The 24,886-nt window shown below is 33.5% G+C and overlaps 1 protein-coding gene across 11 annotated transcripts in view; it reads left to right on the top strand.

Moving 5' to 3' along the window:
• Positions 1-24,886, top strand: part of LOC106716828 (plasma membrane calcium-transporting ATPase 3) — a 137,267-nt gene that overhangs the window by 92,599 nt on the left and 19,782 nt on the right. For 7 of the 11 annotated variants that reach the window (XM_045683702.1, XM_045683696.1, XM_045683698.1 and 4 more), the window contains 10 exons: positions 13,333-13,533; positions 14,894-14,905; positions 17,080-17,200; positions 17,673-17,838; positions 19,528-19,621; positions 20,137-20,253; positions 21,785-21,832; positions 22,653-22,807; positions 23,459-23,674; positions 24,208-24,450. In XM_045683702.1, the coding sequence (XP_045539658.1) occupies positions 13,333-13,533; positions 14,894-14,905; positions 17,080-17,200; positions 17,673-17,838; positions 19,528-19,621; positions 20,137-20,253; positions 21,785-21,832; positions 22,653-22,807; positions 23,459-23,674; positions 24,208-24,450 (1,373 nt within the window). The remainder of the gene's footprint in view (positions 1-13,332; positions 13,534-14,893; positions 14,906-17,079; positions 17,201-17,672; positions 17,839-19,527; positions 19,622-20,136; positions 20,254-21,784; positions 21,833-22,652; positions 22,808-23,458; positions 23,675-24,207; positions 24,451-24,886) is intronic. The other 4 variants (XM_045683700.1, XM_045683705.1, XM_045683706.1 and 1 more) reach the window with 2 other exon arrangements.

The raw sequence follows: 24,886 nt of genomic DNA, 5'->3' as shown, positions 1-24,886 counted from the left end.
CATATTAGTATTTAAGAAAATTTTATTAAATACTAATAAAATTTTATTAAATACTAATAAAATTTTATTCACATGGAATATAATTTTATTACTATTAACTAAGTTTTCTTTTCAAGTCCAAATAAACTTTTTTATTACTGTTAAATAAAATTTTCTCTCAGTGTATAAAACAAATATGGTGGTTTGACAGTAAGTAAATGTATAACGTCGAAGTATGAATGAAATTATTTTCTATTGAACGAATTAATGAATGATCTTTATCGTATTACGATTACGCTTAAGATTAAATCTTATGCATGTACAATCTGGATTAAATGGACCAAAATAGTATATTTTTTTTTTTGTTTCAATCAGAAAAAAAATTGCGTGATATTTGCCGAGACCCCCCCTCCCTCCAACGTAAGATTAGATGAGATTTGACTCGACCCCCTCCCCCCCTTAAACACCTCACGTAATTTATGGACGCCCCCAAATGATTTATTGTCATCGTTATATATTGGATATTTAATATTAATGGAATGGAAGATGAATTTAAATATTTAATGACTAAAGCAACGGGGAATTGCATGAAGAAATTTGGTTAACAAAATGAGAACTTTCATGTGTATGCCGGGGTAAATTGTATAGTTTAGCGAAAGACGGATCACCGGCTTACAGCAGAACGACTAAAACAAATAACCAAAATGTTTGTAAGGTAGGTATGTTACGCGAGTACGTTATTGGGCCGCTACATCATTTTATTTACCGTAGTTACAGGTTAATGCGGTCAGTACAGTAAACTATACGAAACAATCGAGCTATTTTTACTCTGTTTACACGCAAGAGATACCGGCCAGTACATTATTGAAGTTTATAAAAAATTTACTTTACTACACTCAGCTTTTTAGCTGGAATTTGATTCATGCATCCGAAATTCAATCCTAATCTTGTCTAAACTTTGAATGTCATTGTTTTATTTTTAAACCAGATGACTTAAGAGATGCTTATACCCGAAGCGGCGACCGACTTACTATCTATTGTTGACAAACGGATTGATTTATTTCATAATTTTGGCAGACGGCGATCATCGTGATATAAGTTACACAACGCTATGATGTCACCGGAGGTAATAGACCCGCGTTCATTATCTTACGTCATGTTAAACGCTCGGGAATACAAAATGAGTTTGTTGTTTTATATACCTTGAACACGTCATCGTTTGTAATAAGCCATAGTTGCGGTAGCGAGAGACAATTAGCGGCCGCACGAGAGAAAGGCCCGAAAGCGCGTGATGACCGTGTGCCATCACGCGTTAATCTCCAGTTTTAACTCGACGGATCATTAGTCACATGATTTCTAATGTTCCCAGACACATAGAAACGAATTCCGAGACATGTTTTGCGACGTGCAGAAATAGAACGCAGCGGGTACTATGTGATCTCCCTGCGTGACGCCCGCCCAAACTTGCATCCCGCTCTGTCTTACAACCTGGAAATATACCTTTCCTGTTCTATCGTGCTCGGTTCATTGTTTCAGAGTGTGGCTCAGCGCGCCTGAGGACTGAAATAGGTCGACAGCGTTTGAAACAGACGGTTCACGGTACCGAAGCCATCGCGAGGTCACTGCCGGAAAATCGTGTGCGACTTAACTGATTGATTTAAAGTTTCCATCTAAATTATATATCCAATATGCTCAGTATCGAAACTGCCATCTGATTTTGATGTATATTAACCCGACGTCAAAACTTGAATATATTACGGAGTGGGCTAATCAATCATGGTGTTGTTTGAGAGTAAATCATCGTCTGAAGAGAACTAACTAAACAACCGACTAATTACATCGTCATAAACCGAGAATAGAGTTATAACATTCGCATATTGCATTACATTCGGTTGCAATAAGCAATTACTGGATTGTTTCCATAACTGTAGAGCTCGCGTTATATAACAAACTGTTCGAGCACATTTGCTCGCTTTACTCGTTTGTATGGAAAATTAATGAATGTCATTTAGTTAGAGCTATAGCATGCCTTTGTAACAGCGATGTAGTAAAATTTTGTTGTTTGTGTGTGAATTTTTTTTTCTTTAACTAGCATTTACATAATTTGTTGTTATGTAGTACATAATAGTATTTATGTCATTGATTAATTTGTGCCTTTATGACTTGTACTTATAAATAGTAACAGTTTTCTATTCTTTGATCTGTATATTACAACGGCCGAAACAACAAATATATTACTATCTCTGTTTTTGCAATAAGGATGATAAAGGATTGTCAATATCTATGTGTGGGTTCAGCAATCAGATAATAGCAACCGATCAAGCCGAGGTTCGGCCCTCTCGGGCACCCTTGAATCGGAATGCTAAACGCGTAATGAGTGACAGCCCAAGCCGAGGTCCCCTCTCGGGGGCCCTTGCGCCCAGTCACTCCATGGAGCGTCCATCGAAGCGACCTAAGAGCTCGGTGACCTCCCAATCCGGTAATAACAACGAAGTAACAGCCCGAGCCGAGGCTCCTGAGGGAGCCCTCGAGCCTAGTTACTCTTAAACGAGGTTTAGGCTAAGCGCCATCTGCGCCCGGCCACCTCAAGCCCGGTGAAACTGTAAATGCCTCTTCAAGGCAAACAGTGACTACTCAGTCACAAAAAAAAATGTGTGGGTTCAATAGTGATTCGACGAGTAATTACACCTTTGATTAAAAAAGTTATTTTAAATCAAATGAACTTAAAGAGTCCAACATTGAAAATGTAAACAGTTTTTAAAACGGTCTTTAGCTTTTGATTTATTTATATGTTCACGTTAAACACTCCTTTGAAGAAAACAGTTGTTTGAACATCTTAAACATTTACGCTATTGTTGCCTTTCCGATCGCCTAGCTAATGGTAAATTTTGTAACTAGTGTGGAGGATTACATACCCCTTACATTCCCATTACGTGCACCCCCTAATAATCCTTTTTTATTTAATAAACGAACGACTTGTTTGTATCAACATGATAAAATGTATGTCAGCTCATTTTCGGACGAACCCTTTTTATAATATACTAGCTTTTACCCGCGACTCCGTCCGCGCGGAATAAAAGAAATGAACACAAGACATAAAAAAAGTTCCTATGTCCGTCTCCTAGTTCTAACCTCTCCGTCAATTTTCAGCTAAATCATTTCGACCGATCTTGAGTTATAAATAGTGTAACTAACACGACTTCCTTTTATATATAGAAGATAGATAAAATTGTAATTAAGCGTTGATCGGTCAACTTTTTCCTGAAGTAATAATATTGGAAATTATCTTAGTGTTATTTGATATTAACAAATACATGTATCTCAATACCTTTAATTTATTTACTTACTTGGTTCGGTTTCATCAGTTTAATTAACATGGACTGAATCGAATTTCGAAATAGTTTTATTTCGACGATTCAACTGTTTTTATCGATAGCTTATAAAATAGTACCCAAAGGTTTCTGAAACTCCCCTTCGAGTGGAACACTCGAACGAGTGCGGATCGAAATTCATTAACTTTCATGAATTTTGATGAGAATGTCTACGTCATTTCTCTCGGCGGTTGTCATTTGAACATTTCTCCCATACACATAGGAAACTTTCTACTTTCGATGCAGTATAGTCAAAGAATTAAATTTGCTTCCCACTTACGAATATCGTACAGCAAACCTTCACCGTAAGAGATATAATTCAGTATGTTTCTAAGACTAATTTTAGCAATTGTAAGCAAATGAAATTGTACTGCAATATATGTTTATTTTTTTTTCTTATTTATAAGATTTAAATTCGTCTTATAAACAAAGATATTGTTATGAACTAAATAGTAATTTATAATGGTAGTAAACATTCATCATTTTAATCAGTTGGACCATTGTCAATAACAACGCGTACATCATTGAGGAGCTATTTAAAATTTATCCGGCAATGTCCTTGATATGAATTTAATTTAACACCAACGATATCTATCGCAAAATAATACAATTCTTGTATCAGATGTTTTACCAAAATCCGTCTTAATGTCAGTCGTTGTTTATAATTTTTTTCTATAAGCGACAATTTTGAAACGAAGTTCTTTTAGATCGATGTTGGATACTGTCTTGTTTACAATAGTTATATTAATTAAGCTATTAATATTCTGTTATAAAGTTGTTAACACATAAAATTGACTGATGAAGCCAGAACCTTTCCACCCAGACATATCCCCTCCCCCTTTCCCCTTAGTGCCGTGAACACGTGACGATCGAAAATAAAACACTATTGGCGATCAAAGCCCTAGTGAGAATTATTGGCCAATACGCATTCCCCGACCGACATATGACGTCACATCTATTTCAACTATACGCGGACGTCAATTCCTCTTTGACGTGACGTTAGACCGGGTCCAGACGCGCGGACGTCAATGCAGCGTTGACGTGACGTTCGGCCCCACAGGTGACGGGTGGCTTCGTCCCTCGGTGATGATATACCGGTGTCGCATTACGGTGACGATATGATGTTGAAAATAATTATGACGACAAATTATGACATACGAGAGAGTGTATGAGTTGAAACGTTTAAGGTCAATTTCCACTGATAAAAAGGAACAAAGGGGATAATTTATAAAGCAGCTTTTATAATTAAATAAGCAGTGAATATCATAAGTCAATAAGATATGGTGAAAACATGTTATTTTCATTTAAAGTTACATCTCGGTGATAGCTAAATAGTTCAGCGGTATTCTGCGGAAAGTTTGGCAGTTTGGCAAACGCTATCGGAGATTAAACGGTCTCAATGCGAACTCGACTGAAAAATAGTTGTGCTAGCGACATTCAATTTCGTTCACAGAGATCGCTTGGGTACAGGCTATTGTATTGTGGGATGGATATGGATGGGATTTATTTTTAGAATAGTGGATAGCAATTTACGACATTACTTTTAGAGTTATCTGTCAGAGTCACTACATAGATGCTATGGACGTCCCTTAGTTTATTAATAGTATGAAATATCTACACTAAGAGACATCCTAAGTGACTACTTTATTCTAGTACTATTGCCAATTTTTACTACATTTTTCAGGTATATTTATTTTACATGCATCAATAGTATTAGTTACAAAGTTTGAATTATGGATAATCGATTCTTTAACATAAGCTAATGTGTAAAAAACGTGTAGTTTTAAACAATGGCGTTATGAATATCAGTAATTTGTTAAAAATATATATTTTATGTTCAATTGCATGCATATAATTCCGTTTAATTGCTTAATTCTATGTTGAATATCGATCTTTATATTTGGTACATTATACTATACTATCGTAATATGCAAGTACAATTACTAACATAAATGTTTTATTTCACGTAGCAATACTTGATATTTCTCTGAGAAAAATCACATCGAATATCATAACTTTATTTTTTCAATATAAAAGCTTCATCGTTCTGTTGTTTTATTTCACCGCAGCTTTGAACGAGTATAAGTCAGAAAGCAATTTGATTTCGTAACCCTTTTTCCTATGAATTGTACCGCAGTAGAGGTATAATCTCGGATTGCGTTCTCCACGGATTTTTGTCCGAGATTTGCTCGATGTTGAGAGCATTTATGTTATTGTGGTTCTTTTTTGTGTGATTATTTGAACTTTATTTATACCAATCTTACTTTTTTTTAAATATCTGAAGAGTTGTTAAATTGTCTCCCTTATTATAAATTTATAATTTTTAAATTATAATATTATAATTTTTTTATTTGCGCTAAGGGACTTAATAATTAACAACTTCGAACGCGGCAGTAATTCTTTTGTAGAAACAAATGATATAGTTTGCACTATATTGCAACGTAGTTTTTTAAACATTGCATCAACTAATGGTTTAAATGGATGGTTGTATGTTTGTTTGAATGTATCTCTAAAATATCATGTAAAGCATAATATGGAAGAACAAATAGGCTACTTATAAAGTTGTTTTTTAATTCTGCGCGAACGGAGTCGCAGGCGACAGCTAGTTTAAAATACAAATCATATTTGCATTTATGAAAAGTTATAAAATAACTACGATATCAATTTTTATTACACTTCTTCCGCAATTATTCCTGCTATGAAAATGTTATCGGACCTGAAGGAGCAGCGGGCGTATAAAATGCATATTCATACGCCGTAGCTTTTACGATCAATAAAATGTCATCATTATGACGCTATCGCGATTCAAAGATTATCATCCATAGTAATATTGTAACTAAGCAACATTTTACTACTTCCTAATACGCTCTTGTTTTAATTATTTACTTTAATCTTAATTAGTTTATTTTATTTACAAAATTATATTCTCATCGCTCTGATTTTCTGTGCAAAAAAGACATAGAATGTAAGACTGTGTTCAATTGTTTCGTGTAGTGAAAACTTATGATAAAGCTCGATTGAAACAGATAAAGAATTTAACAGTTGGCAACTAGTTGGCAACCGTGATCCTATCGGCTTATAGTTGCGGAGTTGCGTCACGAATGGTAGGAGATTATGTCGGCACAACTTTGGACTAACAGAGTTTCATACTGGTCATTGTCAAGTTGCAGAATTTAAACGTATTTTAGTGCACGATTACTGTTGACTTTGAAGTTTAGGATTTATGGTATGAAAGTTAACTCGTCAAGCGAGTCAGTGGCACTATTACCTAATGGCGCAAAATATTAGTAAATAACGAATGTTTTGAATAAATCATTTAAAATAACGTTGCAACGATTGCTTATTGACCGCCTATTTACTTTATAAAATATACAATTTGAGGTATTATTATTCTCTGTTTACCTCGTATACATAGAGTTCAATTTAATGTCTTGTCTTTTTATACATTACTGAGATGTTTGAACTACAGGTATTTCTTTAACTTCATTCTGTATTTAAATATTCTCTTTGAAGATGTCTTTATTACAATGTAAGAAAAAATCGATGTTGCGATTCAATGATTCACGATGAAAACATTAACGCAACGTATTTAGATTTAGAAAGCAAAAGACTATGTAAGCATATTTCAACTTTAACTTATACATATAAAGTTTATTTCACCTTGTGCGATAAAATACGGAAGCATGTTTGTGAGTACGAAAATATACTACAAGTGAATTTGAACTGAACACAGTTTAATGCAATTTGAATCTTATGTCAAGAGGTATAAGGTTCAAAATAATTATCGACCAATAAATAACCACATATTTGAAGTGGGATGCACACTGCATATGAAAATATTTGTGGCTTAACAAAAACAAATTCCCTTTATGAAAGCGATGTTAGAAACATTTGGTATAGTTCATACATATTCATAACGTTGAAAGATTTATCTTTATTTTCAATTAATGTGTGATTTTATAAATAAAGTCTTTTTCGCATCAATCTTGTGCTCCTAATTAGGTAAATATCTTACATCGTACTAATATTATAAATGCGAAAGTTTAGAGGTGGAAGATGGGGGATGTTTGTTAGAAGGTGTCTCCAGAACGGTCCAACGGGCCTTGATGAAATTTGACACAGATGTAGAACATAGTCTGGGGAACACATGACGTTTGATTGTTATAAATATATAAAAAGGGAAGGACTTCATAAGATTGTGGTATGTTATAAATCGAATATATATAGGTATATTCCCGTCGAAATTACTTTACCCAAGATTATCTATTCCACAAAAGCGCCTGCAAAAAGAATTTCACTTGTTATTTACTAATTTTATCCTTGTACTAAATTAAGGTATTTTAGGGGTCCCTAATATATATCATTGTTAACTGGCAAAGAGCTTAAAACAAAGATATTATGGAGGGGAATAAAAGGAACTGACTTAAACCGCTATACTTAGCTCCCGGTCTGTAATGTTTCCCCAGGGATCCGAGACTCGACCCGAAATATCAAGTTTCCTTTGCGATTGTACTATTTTTACACAGCCCTAATGTATAGGGCTGTTGAATTGTACTTTGCCAAATAAACTATTTTTATGTCTAAATATCCTATCTTTTAAAAGCGTAGATAGACAGGGACATATTAGACATAACCCATACATAGTTGTCTTTAGCTTAATGTTTAAAATTATATACACGTTTACAACGAAATATCGGTTTAAATAGCCATTTATCGCGTTCAATGCCTGCGACTCACCTTACTACGAATTCATTTTAGTATGTTAAACTCGAAGTATCATTGAACGCTTAAATGCTATAAAAATGAAATTAAGGTTGATTATGTCAAGGTCAGGAAACTAATCCATTCATAAATATTTACAAGTTATCATAAATTAGGTGGCAACCCTAGATCCAGTTCCGCACCCAGCGTTGTAAACTGTACACGGTTGTCGGATCATCGGCCGCGGCAATTACCTATATTATACTCGTATGTAATCACCACTAGAAATTTTCACGTTTCAGCACGTACACTATCTGATGTTTACAATACTGTCAATGAAATATTTATAAATACTATTATTGGCACATTTTTTAATATACGCACACTCACAATCAATATAGGGCTGTCTCTATGTAAAATAATATTAGTAAAATATTAATCCTTGACTTACTAAATTCCATGGTTAACAATTAAATGGTAGAATCTAATTTAAATGTCATCACCATCATCATCATCTCTTTTATAAACTTTAAAGTTTTGACTTAACTATTTCCGGCCGGCCGTCTGCCTGTCGCCAACCCTACTTGGAAGAAATATATTAAAATTAAATATGTATGGGCTTATTATATTTATAATTAACTAGCTGTCGCCCGCGACTTCGTCCGCGCGGAAATAAAAACAAACTTAATTAGTAGTCTATGTATTCTTCCAGAGATCTTCAAACAAATATCCATCCATCCATCTATCTAAACTTTCGCATTTATATTATTAGGATATCATAGATTAGTATTCTGAATAAGGTGACGAAATACATTAATTTTCACATATGAGACTTACCTCTAGTTTGTTCAACTATATTAACAAAGTTCATTTGAGGGTTTTTATTTTAAAGACTTTTTGCATTTGTGGTTCTATGAAAAACGTTCCAGAAAATGTAACCCGTATTTTTTTAATAAGAACATGTAACAATTTTCCAGCCAATTTAACATTGGAGCAGTTAAAACGGTATTGTTTTCTCAAAGTTCTAGGTAGGAGCTACTTCCTCGGCTATAAAATATCGTTCCAACCACAGTTCGGTGGTAAGCGTTCCCCTACCACGAAACTTTTCAGCCTCATAAATTCAAATCCGTTCTCTGATTTACATCTCTTTGCAAATTTCTCGAATTCGAGCCAATAAGTGAATTTGGTTTCTTTTTATTTTTAACTTTTACTTTACGATGATTATTTTTCTTGGTAACTTTTTGTATTTTTTAGCTTTCTTAAGTAATACCATTTCTTCGGGAGGAAAAAGAATTAGGCAAGACGCAAAAGCACTCCCATTTCCACTAAGGAAGATGATTAATGCAAAAAAAGATAAATTTAAGTAAAAAAAAGTTTTGCAAAAGAGAAGACAATTTTGCGGCGCATCCCCGTCTCAATGCATTCGTGAAACATTGATTTAAAGAGACTTCTAAATCAACGAATTGATATTCTTTTCGATGTAACAGTCGGCACGAAATGTAATTTTTTATCTGTCAATGGTGACGGGTTTCACGGTGACGTGTGATTGTTACCTTAAGTTTTCACCCCCGAAACATATATGAAAAAATAGATGTCTCTGTTTATTAAAACGTAACGACGATATATTTTTGAATGTGTATTTTAGCAGTAGAAGCCCACGTTTAAATTATCATCGAAATGTTAGTTAATTGTTCGCATCCTGACAACGTTAATTAACATGATAAAACCCGTTGACGCTCTTTATAATTTCAAAATTATTTCAGTTCCTTTTTAAACCCAATTTTTAATGTGTTAATTTTATGTTTGTTGTCAGCTCAAGTTGATTATAGCAACCGTTTTAATTTGCAACAAAATGGATATTTTAAAGATTCGTGCGTATAAGGTGGTGCTTTGTCCTCTACCCAAAGCCATTCAACATTATGTAACAATAGACTGGACATCACGAACCAAAGCTTAATCCACGGCTTCATACGACTAAGTAAATAATTAAATGACCTCTTTCTTCCTTTCCTCCTTTACTTTTATAAAAATCTCTATCTTGTGTTTTATCGATCCACGATGACGTCACTCAACCTCCATTGTTCTCAAGCTCTCAAGAACGCTAGCAAGGAAATAGTTCAGTCCAATTTTATCTGTCACTGCGGAATAGATTAATTGGTTGCAGACGCTCCGATACAAATAGCTTTTAAACTAGAATTTCTTTAAGTTGTTTTCATTTAAACGATTTTAATTAAGAATTTCTATTAATAAAGCAAGGGCAAGGTGACACCACGTGTTACGTCACTAATGGGAAAAATTACAACAAAGGAAATTACGATATTGCCGAAATTCTATGTATAACTGACTATTTTTGTTGAAAACAAACAAGTGTAAGATTTTTATTTTTCACTTAAAAAATATAAGGGAAACCAATTTGATTCTTGTAATATTAATACTAGAGGAAACAGATCTGCCGAATCAATTTTTACCTAATGTTCTCATTATATCGTTATTTACACTTTAGAAAAAAAAAAACAAAGAAACGTAATTTTTATATCAAATAATGTGCATGTGATTACTTTTCTTTTAATTTTTAAAAATACACAAGCGCCGTCGTTGACTCAGGTTCCAAATTCGCGGGCCGCACGTTGATTTTTATTGCGGGTGTAATTTTAACGCGCTCGCTCGTCTGTCCGATCACGCGTAACATCACTGTTTACCGACCGTTCGCCCGATTTATCGATAATAAACTCAATCTGACTCCTGTTACTCCTCGAAGGGTTTAAATAATTATTTATATCGACATTAAATTACGATGTAACATGTGTACATCACTACAAAGGCTACCGATTCCATGCGTATGGTTTTTGTCTGGTATACTTACGTTCATAAGTTTTAGTTATTCACCCAAACAGTTACAATCATATACTCTTTCTGTCTCTCTCTCTCGCTCTGAAGAGCGTCGTTCTCTCATAGGAATGATCCTAGGAACACGATCTCTTTTCGTGGTTACTCGGTCTCTTCTCTCTTGAGCTTTCTGGGTCAGTGTGGTTAACTATGGCCTAGTCATCCCTAACTTAGGGTAGGCTCCGAGCCCCTCAGTGGGGACATACAGCTGATGGGCTACTATTTCTGTATTTATATAAGGCTGAGTTATAATTGTTTAGTTAATTTTTGTCCTTCGTTTAAAACAAAAGACAAATATTGATTTTAAACAAATGACGTCTTTTTATTCTCATCGTCAAGTTCTTTTCTATAAATAAACCAATCGATATAGATTATTAAATATCATACTTCATAGATGTATATAACATTTTTGGGTCAATAACTTGGTGTTGACACTTTTGACACGTGGCCTTAAAATATCAAACTGTCATGTCATGCTAGTGACAGGTGTAATAACTATGATATTATCGTCACAATTAGAGAATTACTATGTTATCAATACTTAATGACACTCATAGAATTTGCACTTATTTCAACCAATATTCCTAGGAAAATTTGTATGTAATTACAGTTTTGCTTCGAATATGTCGATTTAAACCCATTAATCTTGCGTTAAGAGTCGTAAAGTATATGATAGATCCAATAGAATTGCATTAAAATCTATATATATATAAAAGAAAGTCGTGTTAGTTACACTATTTATAACTCAAGAACGGCTGAATCGATTTGATTGAAAATTGGTGGGCAGGTAGTTCAGAACCAGGAAACGGACATAGGATAATTTTTACCCCGTTTTCTATTTTTTATTCCGCACAGACGGAGTCGCGGGTAAAAGCTAGTTTTTTATAAATCGATGAATTGTATATCACAATAATCGATAAGTAAATGTATTTTTAGTACTTAACTACAAGGGGTCGAGTTTGAATTGTTAATGCTCTAAGTTTCGTGGTCTATATGCAATCCATATAGTATTAGAATCTTATATGTAAAACGAAACATTATGCTTTAAGAATTGTTTAATTCGATCTAGTAGTTAAAATAATTATTATTTTGAACAAAGATAGGCACGCTTATACAAGTCTAATCCGGCAGATGAAATGACTGTTGTTTTTTCTTAATTTGCTCTACAGAAGAACATAATTAAATTATTTATAGAAAAATGTTTAAAATATCCGAAGATATCATCATCGTCTTAATTTTCATGTTCTTATCACAATTAAGAACGGCGCACCAGGGTCTCGTCTTCTGTCATTTCAGTCGTCACTCTCTTCTTGATTATATCCCTTTTAAAGCAATCCATTCATCTCTACCTCGGTCTACACCTGTACCCCACTAAATATTATTATTATTATTTGAATCCATTTATTTTTAAGTACAATTATTAAAATTTATAAAGTAGGTAACTAATGCATTTGGTTTTTATTCTCGGCCTCTATTGTACGGTACAATTTTTAAATATCTATTCGTGTACAACATTAACACGATGTTGCGGTTAAACATAAAATTCATAATGAAAAATGAATTTACCCACGCCTCTGAGTAATACGTACAACGGCTCTACGGTTTATGGTTATACGTCTATTCGCGTACTTCCTGCCTTAGACCCCGTTTGCACTGAACAACTAGTTACGCGCGACTTCTGTTTCTAATAAATGTGTCCATTGTGATCGCGACTGTTCGTTTAAATAGCAAACGCGTGCGACTGCTCAGTGGACTGCTTAATTATTATTTCTTCTGTAACTTGTCGTATGACAAATTTTCTTTATGATGAAAAATGTGTTCGTTTTGATTTTAATTAGTAATTTTAAGGCCTTGTAAATCTTATATTGATTTCAATTAATTTAATTATTTTAATGTAAACATAATTTTTCTGAAGCAATGTTTATTAGCATCAAAACAAAACATCAAAGAAGTGTATAACGTGTAATACACTCAATTGTTGGCTATTACAATCGCGCCCGTCTTATTTCGCGTAAACTCTCAAACAATAAACCATCTGTTTAGCTCGTGTTTGTCAGCTTGACTGTTTGCGGATGTAGTTTATTGAACCCGGATTTAGTGATTTAAGTTGGGCTACAAATAACCGAAGAAACCCATTGTGGCTACTATTAGAAGTTTTATTTATACGGTAGTTCTAGTTTTTAAATGAGTACTGAGAAATAATCTGCAAATATTTCAGTAACCAACTACTTAGTTAAGTTAAATATTGTGTAACATTTTATTTTCAAGATTTTTGTTTAAATTTTCTCAAATAGTAATTAAACAAACTGGATATTATTTACTATTTTATTTTGTAGCTATTGATGAATGTTTTTGTTTTTATTATGCTAATGTTCTTTGTTTTCTCTGTTTGCAGGTCTTAGCGGTTCGAAGGCGGACCAACAGCACAGGCGGGAAGTGTTCGGTTCCAATCTAATTCCGCCGAAACCTCCTAAAACCTTCCTCACGCTGGTGTGGGAGGCGCTACAGGACGTCACCCTGATCATTCTTGAGGTGGCCGCCGTTGTCTCGCTAGGATTGAGTTTCTACAAACCGTCCGAAGATGAGAGCGATGTTGGTAAGTTATAAATTAATTTACACTTAACCTAAGTAATCAATTTCGCTATACTACTAATAAGGTATAGGGTCCTTCAAGAAGCGAGCGTATCAATTCTCAAAGGCCGATAACGAATCTGCTGTTCCTCTGGTATTGCAGATGTTTCGTTTGCCCCTTATTTTATAAAAAAAAAAGTATTCCATCCACTATTAACTAAAACTAATTAACCTCGCTCAATTTTACTTAATTATTACTTAAGTAATCACTACTTAGTAGTACTTAAGCGACTCCCATAGTGACCATAATTGGACTATGGGTGCGGTAAGATAGAGAATTTCTCTACTAAGATTTTATTATTCTATCTGAAAAGCCGTTTTATAGTCGCTACCTATAAGTTTTCTCGTCCATAAATCCTACCAAAGCGGACCCTATTTGATGGCTGAACGTGACGAAAGAACGGAGCGTCGTAAAATAACCCCCAAGCCAACCTTCAAGTTATTACACGATGGAAATCGAAGGAAATTATCCCCGGGCTGCTTTTTGCTCGGACTTTGTCGATAGAAAAATAGTATTTTCTCATTTACTGATTTAATGGAAAAATATGATATCTAATAGCTATTTTTATCAAGAATTTAATACAATCGAATCTGGGTAAGCAGTCAGTGATATTTTTCTTGGTAATAGAGGTTTCTCTAAACCGAATTCCTCGCATAAGAACTTCGTCCGTGGGGACCAGATGTTGGGTCTCGCTTATAGAGGTTTCACACTTATCCAAGTTCGATTGTAGATAAATAATTCAAGTAATTCTTTTCTATTATATATCTTGATTACAGTGTAATTTTAATAAAATAAACTACCTTTTATCTTTTACCTTGTAGATTATTCAAATACGAGAATGATCACAAAATAAAATAATAAATTGGATGTTGTATTCTAAAGAAAGTAACTTCAAAGGTGTGACCTTTTAAAGGGTTGATCATTTCAGTTGTACTACATTCATATCCCATTACGATCCGTCGTTTCGTTCATTTTCACGTATGAAGGGATAAATTGGTTCCCTATTGTTCCATGTAAGATAACAAAAAGGAAACAAAGTATCCTATACTTTGTTTCAATAATATATGAACCCATCTACTGTTTTATTTTTCTTTTTATAAGTATTTTTTTTTATTTTCTCACTCTTAGACTATGTGGTATTGTAATTTATGTACATATTTGTTTATTTATTTTAATAAGGATTATATAATGTAATACGTCGATATAGTATATATTGTTATAAAACATATGTATAGTTTATAAATGTTTAACTTTAATGATATCAAAATTTATGTATTTATTTAGAAATCATTAATGAAGTATTTTCTTTTTTCAATAACAACAGTAGATGAAATTGGTAAGATGATTGTATTATTTAAAGAACTTTAAACACTTATATTGCTCGTTTATGATCGTGTACTCAAGATTATTGATATATCCTTTTTGCCACACCTACATTTTTTCTAAATTTTTCTATTTTTTTTTTATTTAAAAAGAAATTAAAACAATGTAATTTCTGCGTATTTAATTGGTATTATAATACTATCTGTCTTTAATTTTATTTCGTCATGGTTTTTCGATCTCATGTGAAAATCAAATGGTTATGTTTAAAATGTTTACATGGACTGGTAAAATATTAATATACAAGTAGAACCTAAATAAGACTTTGTCGTCTCACTGAACGTAAAAGTAAGTGAATTCTGCGGTTCTTTAAATATTTGAAGCAGTTACTTGCTCACCACATCCTCATCAATAGTTTATTCAGCTAGAAACGGGAATAAATACCGTAAGAGTAGAACTACAAATTATCCACTAATTGATTAAAAAACAAGTTGTACCTATTTTCGTTTGGATTAGTAAAATAATTGGTGGCTCATTTAAAAACCCCATTTGATTAAAAAACAAAATAGCAAATTTAGCTCAGTTTAGAATAGTTTATCCTGAAAAAAAAAAATACTTTTACTTCTTATTTAATGTTAATAAAAGCATAAAATGTATAGCTTTTATATCTTTAGGTGAAGTAAAAGGTTTTTATAAAAGGGCTCGAAGAACCATGACATTAAGGCATGTTGAATTAGTTGCTTGACCTCTTGAGTATACGTACCCTGTTAGCACGTCGTGTCTCACCGTGATAGCGTGTTTGTCTGCTTGCTAGCCCACCAGACACGGCGGTAATATAGTTGTATACGATGTTTGTCCGTCTGTGTGTTGTTTTAGATTGTTTAGATTTATTTAATATATAAAAATGACTTCTTAAATAATAAACTGATGTCTAATTGTGTTATAAAAATTTATAAGTGGATAAACCTTTTTTTAATTAATTATTATTTAAATAGATTAAATTAGTATTCGTGTATCTTTGTGTGGTTTTGTCTAGTAATTATTTTATAGATAAGGGTAAAAGTGCATTTTTAATTCTAAGAACTATTATACTATTTCTTTTTTAAACTAGAATAAGAAACAATCACAATATGAAACATGTTCTGTAGATCGTGTCACAACGTCTTTGTGTAGAGAGAGGAAACATGTTTCGCCAGCAAAAGTAACAATAAACGTTTTGAACAAATGAATTAGGATGCTCATGCTTTGCCTTAAAAAAGCAGTAATCGTATTTACTAAACACAACGGTAGTTGTACTCTTATATTTTTACACTTTTAATTATTCACCAGCACATTCTTTGGCCATTAAAATTTATAACCAATATTGTTTCACATCACTGCTTTCCACAATTCAACAGATAATTGCCATCGTGTGTTTTCACTACTTTAACATCTGTATTTAAGCAGTATTTTTATACAGGTCACACAGCAATGTAAACTCACGATAACGAATGACACGCAAAATTAATTACGGACATTAAATCCCAAAACACTTCTGTTATTGCATCGAGGTCAAATTGCCCCAATGTATCATAATTGAATAATACAACCTCTCGCTCACACACGAGACGTATGACAGAGATAGGTGGCAACCCTTAACCATTCATAGGATTACTCTAATTAGGCAGAGTATGGGTAATATCTAAATGCGGGTAGACGTAGTTTGGTATCCTAAAATCCAATGCGCATAACATTAACCGTAGGTTTCTGAGAGCAAAATCTGTTTAAAACATTATCGTTACTATGTTTGTCAAAGATATCAGGGATGACGATTTGTTTTATACAAAGATTCTAGTCTCAAAAACCCGCAGTAACTATCACTAAAGTTGGAATAAGTTGAATAATAGATTAGTCGCTTTTATAAAAAAAATTAAATTGAAGTAACAACATTATGTAGTCTGGGATAATAAAAAAAGAGAAAGTTACAAAAATTTAAACACTAAAGTATAGTTTCACTCACATGTCGCACAGACTAGAGAGTTATCTGCTAAACTTCAAAACGTCGTAGCGTAAATAGACTTAATAATAAAGCTAACAAATGCATTTGCAATTGATTAGAATAACTTTACCGTTAGTATATTGGTAAAGATTATAAGACCTTTGGTATTCTTAATATTGCGCGATATAAAAACATTTGCCCTAATTTTTCAGGTCATTTGGACGAAGAGGAAGGTCATTACCAATGGATAGAGGGTCTGGCGATCTTAATATCTGTTATAGTTGTCGTCATAGTCACAGCATTCAACGATTACACGAAAGAAAGACAATTCAGGTAAGTGCTCCACTCGGTCACTTCTTTTTAAGTAAATAAGGTTAAAATTGTAGATTATTAACCGTGGGTTTCTGAAACGTAAATATCAGTTTAAAACATATTGTTATCTCTGTTTTGTCAAAGATAATGACAGCGATGGCGATATGTTTTATGCAGAGATTTTAGTCTCAGAAAACAACGGTTAGTCTTCGTGACTATCTACTATCCGTTTTTTTTTTATAAAAGGCTTATGTTAGTTTTTGTTGTATCGGAAACTAATTATTTTTACAGTTAGCAATTTCATGTTCACCTGCAAATATAATATTCCGTTATTTCCAAAAACAATTTACATAGGTATGCAGAGGCTGTAATTTTAAGGAAGAAAATCTTCACTTTTTCTCATAAAACTTGTATCATATTTTAGGTCACTTTAAGTAATATATGTGTGAATGCTTTATGTTGATTTTAACATAGTTATTTTATAATATTCCAGAGGGCTTCAATCGAGGATAGAGGGCGAGCACAAGTTCGCAGTCATCCGTGGCGGTGAGGTGAAGCAGGTGCCTATCAGCGAGATCGTGGTGGGCGACATCTGTCAGATCAAGTATGGAGATCTGTTGCCTGCTGACGGTGTGCTGCTGCAGAGTAACGACCTCAAGGTAAACCAACACTCTGTACACATCATTTTAGACGCGAAATCCTGTAGAAAACACTCTTCACGTGACACTCTACATGTCACCGACTGCACATTTACAATAGCTCATTAGTGTCCTACTTTGAAAGTGTCATAAGATCCTTGTCGGACTGTATATGTCTCGTCGTGTGTGTCATTTTCTATACCTGAGTAGGATTTACATATTCTCTGATAGCGGCTTTCACCGCGCCAGATAATTTTGTCGCACTATAACATAAACGCTACTGTTGTACTGATATACAGCGGTAGATTACAGCTGTATTGATGACGCACGGGGATATAGAAATCTGATTACTTATCTGTACTTAACGCCTGATAACGCCACGCCCATTGTCTAAATAAAAGCAATATTTTAAATTGAAATTTAACTTAACTACCAACCACTTGAAGTCGTTGTATAATGACAGATGTCGAGTGAACTAACAAATTGAATAGAAATGTTATCTGTCAAAAAAATCGATTATTTACGACACGAATTTTTTATGTATTTTTTTTGTTGGATTTGATTACACATATTAATAACGTAACAACGTATTAACCACGTATTTACTGATAATTTAAAATTTGAATTAAAAAAAAAACTTAGTAAATATATCTCATCTGTACCAAATGTCATTGAAATCCGTTAAGCCGTTTTGGAGATACGTAGTAAAAAACATTCATCCAATATAATACAGGCAATCTTCAAAGTATTAAAGTCGCCAATTCATAGTTACGTTGTTGACAATTGTTTAACACATAAAGTGCTAATTAAATAGCATTCTGCAACATTTGTCGCAACTAGCAACATAATCAAACAAACGTTATCAAAGATTGAGTAACCTAATGACGTCATTGCAAATAAAGCGATATCGATAAGTGAAGAAAAATACATTAATATCGCATTGCAGTAGTTTTTTCCTAGTATTATCAATACTAGAAATAAATAATAGGTTCTATTGACACGAATTAACAGGCATTCGTCCACCCCGGCACTCAATGATGCGAAACTTTCAACACTTAAACTTTAACAGCAGCAAACACTTTGGCTGCCGCGAAACGAGACAAGGCATTGTGTTGATGAGTCTGCGTCAGAATATGACTTACCGTTTATCTACACTATCTAAACACATATATGAACATACTATCATCCTTCTTAATATCTTTAAAAAAGAGAACATAATATGTCTTCACGGATCTGCAAGTGGAAACATGCGGTTAAATTGAATCTGTCAAAAATAAAAGGAGACAGAACCCTTAATAGTATTCACGAGATGTATTATAATAAAAAAGAAATTTAAAGTAAAATTTTATTCAAAGCAAGCTTTTATTGTTTTCTTGTTATTTAAAAATTTAAAAAAGGTCTTGACAGACGGACGGATAACAAAGTTATCCTAAAAGGGTTCTGTTTTTTCTTTTGGAGGTAAGAAACCCTAAAAATAGAAATTACTCGTCAGTACGATTCCTTCTCTATAAGGTGGTTTCATTGCCATCATCAAACCAGTAGCATTGTCACTCGATTTACACGTGCAAGCAAAATTTTAATTCAATCAGTAACCGGGAAGTGGATCAAATTTAATACGCAAGTTTTGATGACAGAACCGTAGCAATTGTAAATACGCAATTCCTATCTACATCTCTAGGTTATAATAACCAAAGTGTGTCATAATTCCAGGTCGATGAGTCCTCGCTTACAGGAGAGTCGGACCATGTCAAGAAGGGTGAATCTTTTGATCCCATGGTGCTATCTGGTACTCACGTTATGGAAGGTAACTTTATGTTTTTTTTATAACAAATCTGTTGTCAAAACGTCACTGCTTTGCCTCATTTATAAACATGTCTCGAATCTTATAAGTTGGGTAGATCAATATTTTTGTAGTATATTGTAACTTTGTATGTTCGTTTATGAAGTACTAGTTGTCGCCCGCGACTCTGTCTGCGTGGAATTAAAAAAAAACGTAATAAGTAACATATATGTTCTTTTATACTATGTTCTACATCTGTGCCAAATTTCATCGAGATCTGTTGAACCGTTCTGAAGATACCTTCAAACAAACATCCATCTAAACATTCGCATTTATAATATTAGTAAGATTAGTTTAGTAAAAATTTTACAAGTTTAAATGATTTATTATTTTAACTAATGATTCTGCGGTCACTTAAGTTATTTTCACTTACAGACTGTTTAAATAACAAAGCACCTATCAATTTAGATATAAGTTTTGCAGTTTGCACAATCAACTGTGTCCATTTTTTTTTTAAATTTTAATTGAACCAATTCCAGGTTCTGGCAAGATGTTGGTGACGGCTGTGGGTGTGAACTCGCAGGCCGGCATCATCTTGACTCTGCTGGGCGCGGCTGTCGACAAACAGGAGAAGGAGATCAAGCAGATGAAGAAAGGTCAGTCATCTTCTGTTGTGTGGCGCTGCTGTAGCATAGTGATGTCCCCCATTAGTACATTGGATATCCTCTCTGTATACTTCGTTGCAAAATAATTGGACTTCATTTTTTTATTTACAGTGTCTTAATGTAAAATTGGTAATCTACCCTTGGAAAAAATAAAATGGTTAGCTTTTTTATTCACTGATAAAATATATTTCTGTTAGTAAAAGGATTGTTAAAATCAGTCCCGTAGTTTTTGAGTTATTTAAGAACTAAAAATCTAATATTTTGTTCTAGTAATTTTTGCTGAAAATGAATTTTTTAAAGCAGAAATGATATCCAAAAATAGTTGAAACTTGCAAAAATCTAGTTTAGTGTTGTCCATACATACTATGCTCATTTTATTATATCGATATTTTCGAGAAAAAAATTTGTATTATACTTATTAAATCTTAATCCGACACTAATTTAAAATGATTATTGTTTATATTGGTTTGAATGAAAATGAGGATAGTATTGTTCGATGCTTAGTTGCATATTTAGTGTTACCACAAGAAGAATGGAATTGTACCCCTTTACCATGTCACTGCACACTAGGGAATGGGTAACTTCAATTAACGACGAAATTGGTAGATATAAAGTATTATCTATTAATAAATTCGCAATTTAATAATAAACTAACGTAATTACGCGATTTTGAGAAATTTAGTTTATGACTACCTTTAATTTTTATCCTTTTCCACTCTTACTTTAATGTTTTTGCAACGAATTGAAAATAATAATTAAATTTATATTTTCAAAGAATTTATTTAAATTAATATTAGTTAAATGTTTTATGTGTTTTTTTTTTATTATTCTACCAATTTCGTTTGTGGATATGAGATTATTTTATAGTTCGACTTGAAGGTTTTGGTCCGTGTTTGGGATAATGGTGATACATGTTAGTCGTTGTTCGTATTGTCTTTGTGTTTGACTAATTGCCTGTCCTGTGGATAGCATGGCATTGATAGCCTCGTCTAGTGTCTATGTTACAGATAAATAACCTGTCATCTTATAAAATAATCTCGCTCGATCTGTTTTTCAAATATTTCAAAACTGTAAAATGTATGCCCCCTAAAGCATAGTCAATGCAAGTTTATTCCTCGATCCAGCACTTGTGGCCAAAAAAAATGAGAAAATATTTTTTATTATTTAATTTAAGTAAAGGATATAACTGCTGGATCGCAATCCATGAACCCCTTTAGTATTAGAGCAACCGACATTCGTCTAGTGTGAATCCATTAAAGACATCCAAATTTTTTTTCTCCACCCCCCGCCCCTGGCCCGCCGCACCCCACATCCATGCCGACGATGAAAAAAAACAACCAAATAATTAAAAAAAAAATAAACATACACATTTAAACTGCATCGTATAACTGTTGTCTATGGTGCATGGTGTAAAATGTTATCAACGGTCTCCGTTGTAATAAATGTGTATGTATGGCTTGTTATTGGAATGAAATATACCAAAAAAAAAAACCACGACAATGGATATCGGGAATTATTGTAGAAGCTAAAAAGCAGCAGCGCAAGGGGACCCAGCGCAAGAGTCTCACCGGTAAGTGCCGTCCTTTGCTACGTCCCGCTTCTAATGTCCCGTACACTTGGGGCCAGATTTATGTATCGCTTAACATATAAATTAACGCTAACGCTATAGAAGCTTCCGAGCCTAATTTGTGAACATTTATTCTGTCCTTAAGTGTACTCAATGCATTATGAATTTCGATCATAAGATTAGAAACACTAAGATGCCTGCATTTTAACCTAAGATGCATTTTTGATCGTAAAATAGTTTTGCATAATGACTAATATTTATTGTAGAGATTTCAAAGTGGAAAATAACAGTTTCACATTTGATATTTTAGAGTTTGCATCCATTTAAACATTAATGACTGATATTAAGAAATACATAGATGAATATTAAATTATAAATAATAATATGCTTTTAAATATATTTGCATATACCGAAAGTAATCTACTACATTCTTTGCATCTTTCTAATAATTATAATATATATTTTTTTATATTATTTACTTTATCAAATCGTTCTTGTTTGGTACAAATATTACAATATATTTAGTTTAGAGTTATAAAATACATTTTTTTTCAACAAATTATAAACTTTAATTTTCCAAAAGTCCTTTTTAAGCCTTAATATTCAATTTACCATTATGAATTAATTAAAATAAATTTTTTTGCCTATTATAGAGTCTAATTTTTCTCTAGATAGTTCTAGATAATTTAACTGTAGTTTAACTTTAGTAGGTTCTGTTATTAAATACTTAGAATTGATTATAGGTTAAAATAAAAATATAACAAACGTACCAAACAATGAACGAATGATCTAGAACTATCTCTAACATATTATACAACGATAGGAGATGAAGATGCAACTTTGGCGGCGAGCAGCAACAGTCATGGCGCCAACCATCGTGAAGACAACCACGTGGCGCCCACAGACAAACCCGCGGAGACATCGCACAAGAAGGAGAAGTCAGTGCTGCAAGCCAAGCTCACTAAACTCGCCATACAGGTATAGACGTTTTCAAATATCTCAGCGGCTCTGACTATATAACGAGTCGCGGTGCAAAATGTAATTTTAACTAGCGGTTGGCCGCGATTTTCATTGGCGCAGAATTAAAAAATAACTTATAATATGCTTGAGTGCATCAACTACCTTCTCGTCAACATTGGTCCAGCCGTTCCGGAAATTATCCGGAACAAACGCTACCTTGCGGACAGACAGACAGACAAAGATTTTAAAAATTGATTTTTCGTATCACCTACGCCAGGGATTTCCAAAGGAGTTGATAATGAACTCAAAGAATTGCTAATTGATCTGTCTTCTTCTATTGACCTAAGTCAGAATTAATAATAACAATAATAATTGATCTTAAAAGTAGGTAATTTGGCCATATGCGGTCTGAGGTAACAGTTCATTTTGGAAAAGGGGGGTCACTTGTCCAAAATTGTTTTGGGATCTCTGACCTACGCAAATACATCATGTGTACAAAGTATAATTTTTTTCTCGATATAACAAACAGACACTACAATTCCATTAGTATATATAGACATGAAAATGTTAAACTGTATACAAATACAGTGCAATGCAAACTTTATGAAGGCTCGTAATTACTCAAGATTATTACAATTTTGTATGTTCACATACGTCATTTGATTTCAGATCGGTTACGCGGGTTCCACAATCGCAGTGCTGACGGTGATCATCCTGGTGGTGCAGTTCTGTGTGCGCACTTTTGTCATCGACGGAAAACCTTGGAAGGCGACTTACATCAACAACCTGGTGAAGCATCTCATCATCGGTGTGACAGTGCTGGTGGTGGCCGTGCCTGAAGGATTGCCTCTCGCTGTTACATTGTCACTCGCATACTCTGTTAAGGTTAGTTTGATGTTTAAAATAATCAGACTGTTGTACTCAGAGATGTTAATTGGTCATTAAAGGAGTTGTTAGGTTTTGATTGGCAGTAACCGTGAGTTTCCGAGATCTAAATCTGTGTATAAAACATTTCATTGACAAAACAGAGATAACAATCTTTTAAACGGATATTTCGGTCTCAAAAATCCACTGTAAGAGAGGTAAATTAGCACAGCTGTAAATATCATTTTTCGGAATATTTTGCCCTCTTGCAATAAAATACATTCGATTGTCTAGTTTTTTTTTTTTTTTTTTGCCAAATATGTAAGAATATTTAACTAACTTCTTTATTGTAACATGTTACAAGAATTACAATAGTAAACTTACTAAGTAAGACTTTTGTAATTTTTACTTGAACGTTAAACAAGACTATCATTACCAAATTTTATTAAACAAATTCTGTATTTGTCGTTTTATTTTTTCTAGCGGCTCAAGGTCAATTTTTCGAGCCGCCGAAAAGTTTGAATATCATATAACAATACCGAATATATTTTCAGAAAATGATGAAAGATAACAACTTGGTGCGCCACTTAGACGCGTGTGAGACGATGGGCAATGCGACCGCGATCTGCTCAGACAAGACTGGTACTCTCACCACCAACCGTATGACTGTGGTCCAGTCCTACATCTGTGAGAAGCTGTGCAAGGTCACGCCCAACTTTAGAGATATACCTGCGGAAGTTGGCGAGACTATGATCGAAGGAATATCCGTTAATAGTGCCTTCACTTCTGGAGTTATGGTGAGTTATACGTCATTTATTTTATGACATTACTAGCTGTCGCCCGCGACTCTGTCTGTGCGGATTAAAAAAAAACCTAATTATTAGCTAGTTTTAAATCTGTGCCAAGTTTCATGGAGATCCGTTGAACCATTCTAGAGATATCTTCAAATAAACATTCATTCTTTTAAACCAGGGATTTCCAAAGTGGTCGATATTGAACTTAAAGCATTGCTAATTCTCACGTTGTCTTCTATTGACTTAAGTCAGAATGAATAAATAATAATAATTGACCTTTAAAGTAGGTAATTTGGCTATGGGGGGTCTATGGTAATTCATTTTAGAAAAGGGGGTCACTTATCCAAAATAGTTTGGGGATCCCTGATCTAAACATTCGGTTTTGTAAAATTAGTAAGATAGTGTTACAAACTTATTTGGCCCGTTAGGCAAAAATGTA

The sequence above is a fragment of the Papilio machaon genome, chromosome 23 (genome assembly GCF_912999745.1).
Source record: "Papilio machaon chromosome 23, ilPapMach1.1, whole genome shotgun sequence".
Taxonomy (NCBI): domain Eukaryota; kingdom Metazoa; phylum Arthropoda; class Insecta; order Lepidoptera; family Papilionidae; genus Papilio; species Papilio machaon.
Note: the sequence above shows the minus strand (reverse complement) of the source record. Positions and strands in the feature narration are given on the sequence as shown.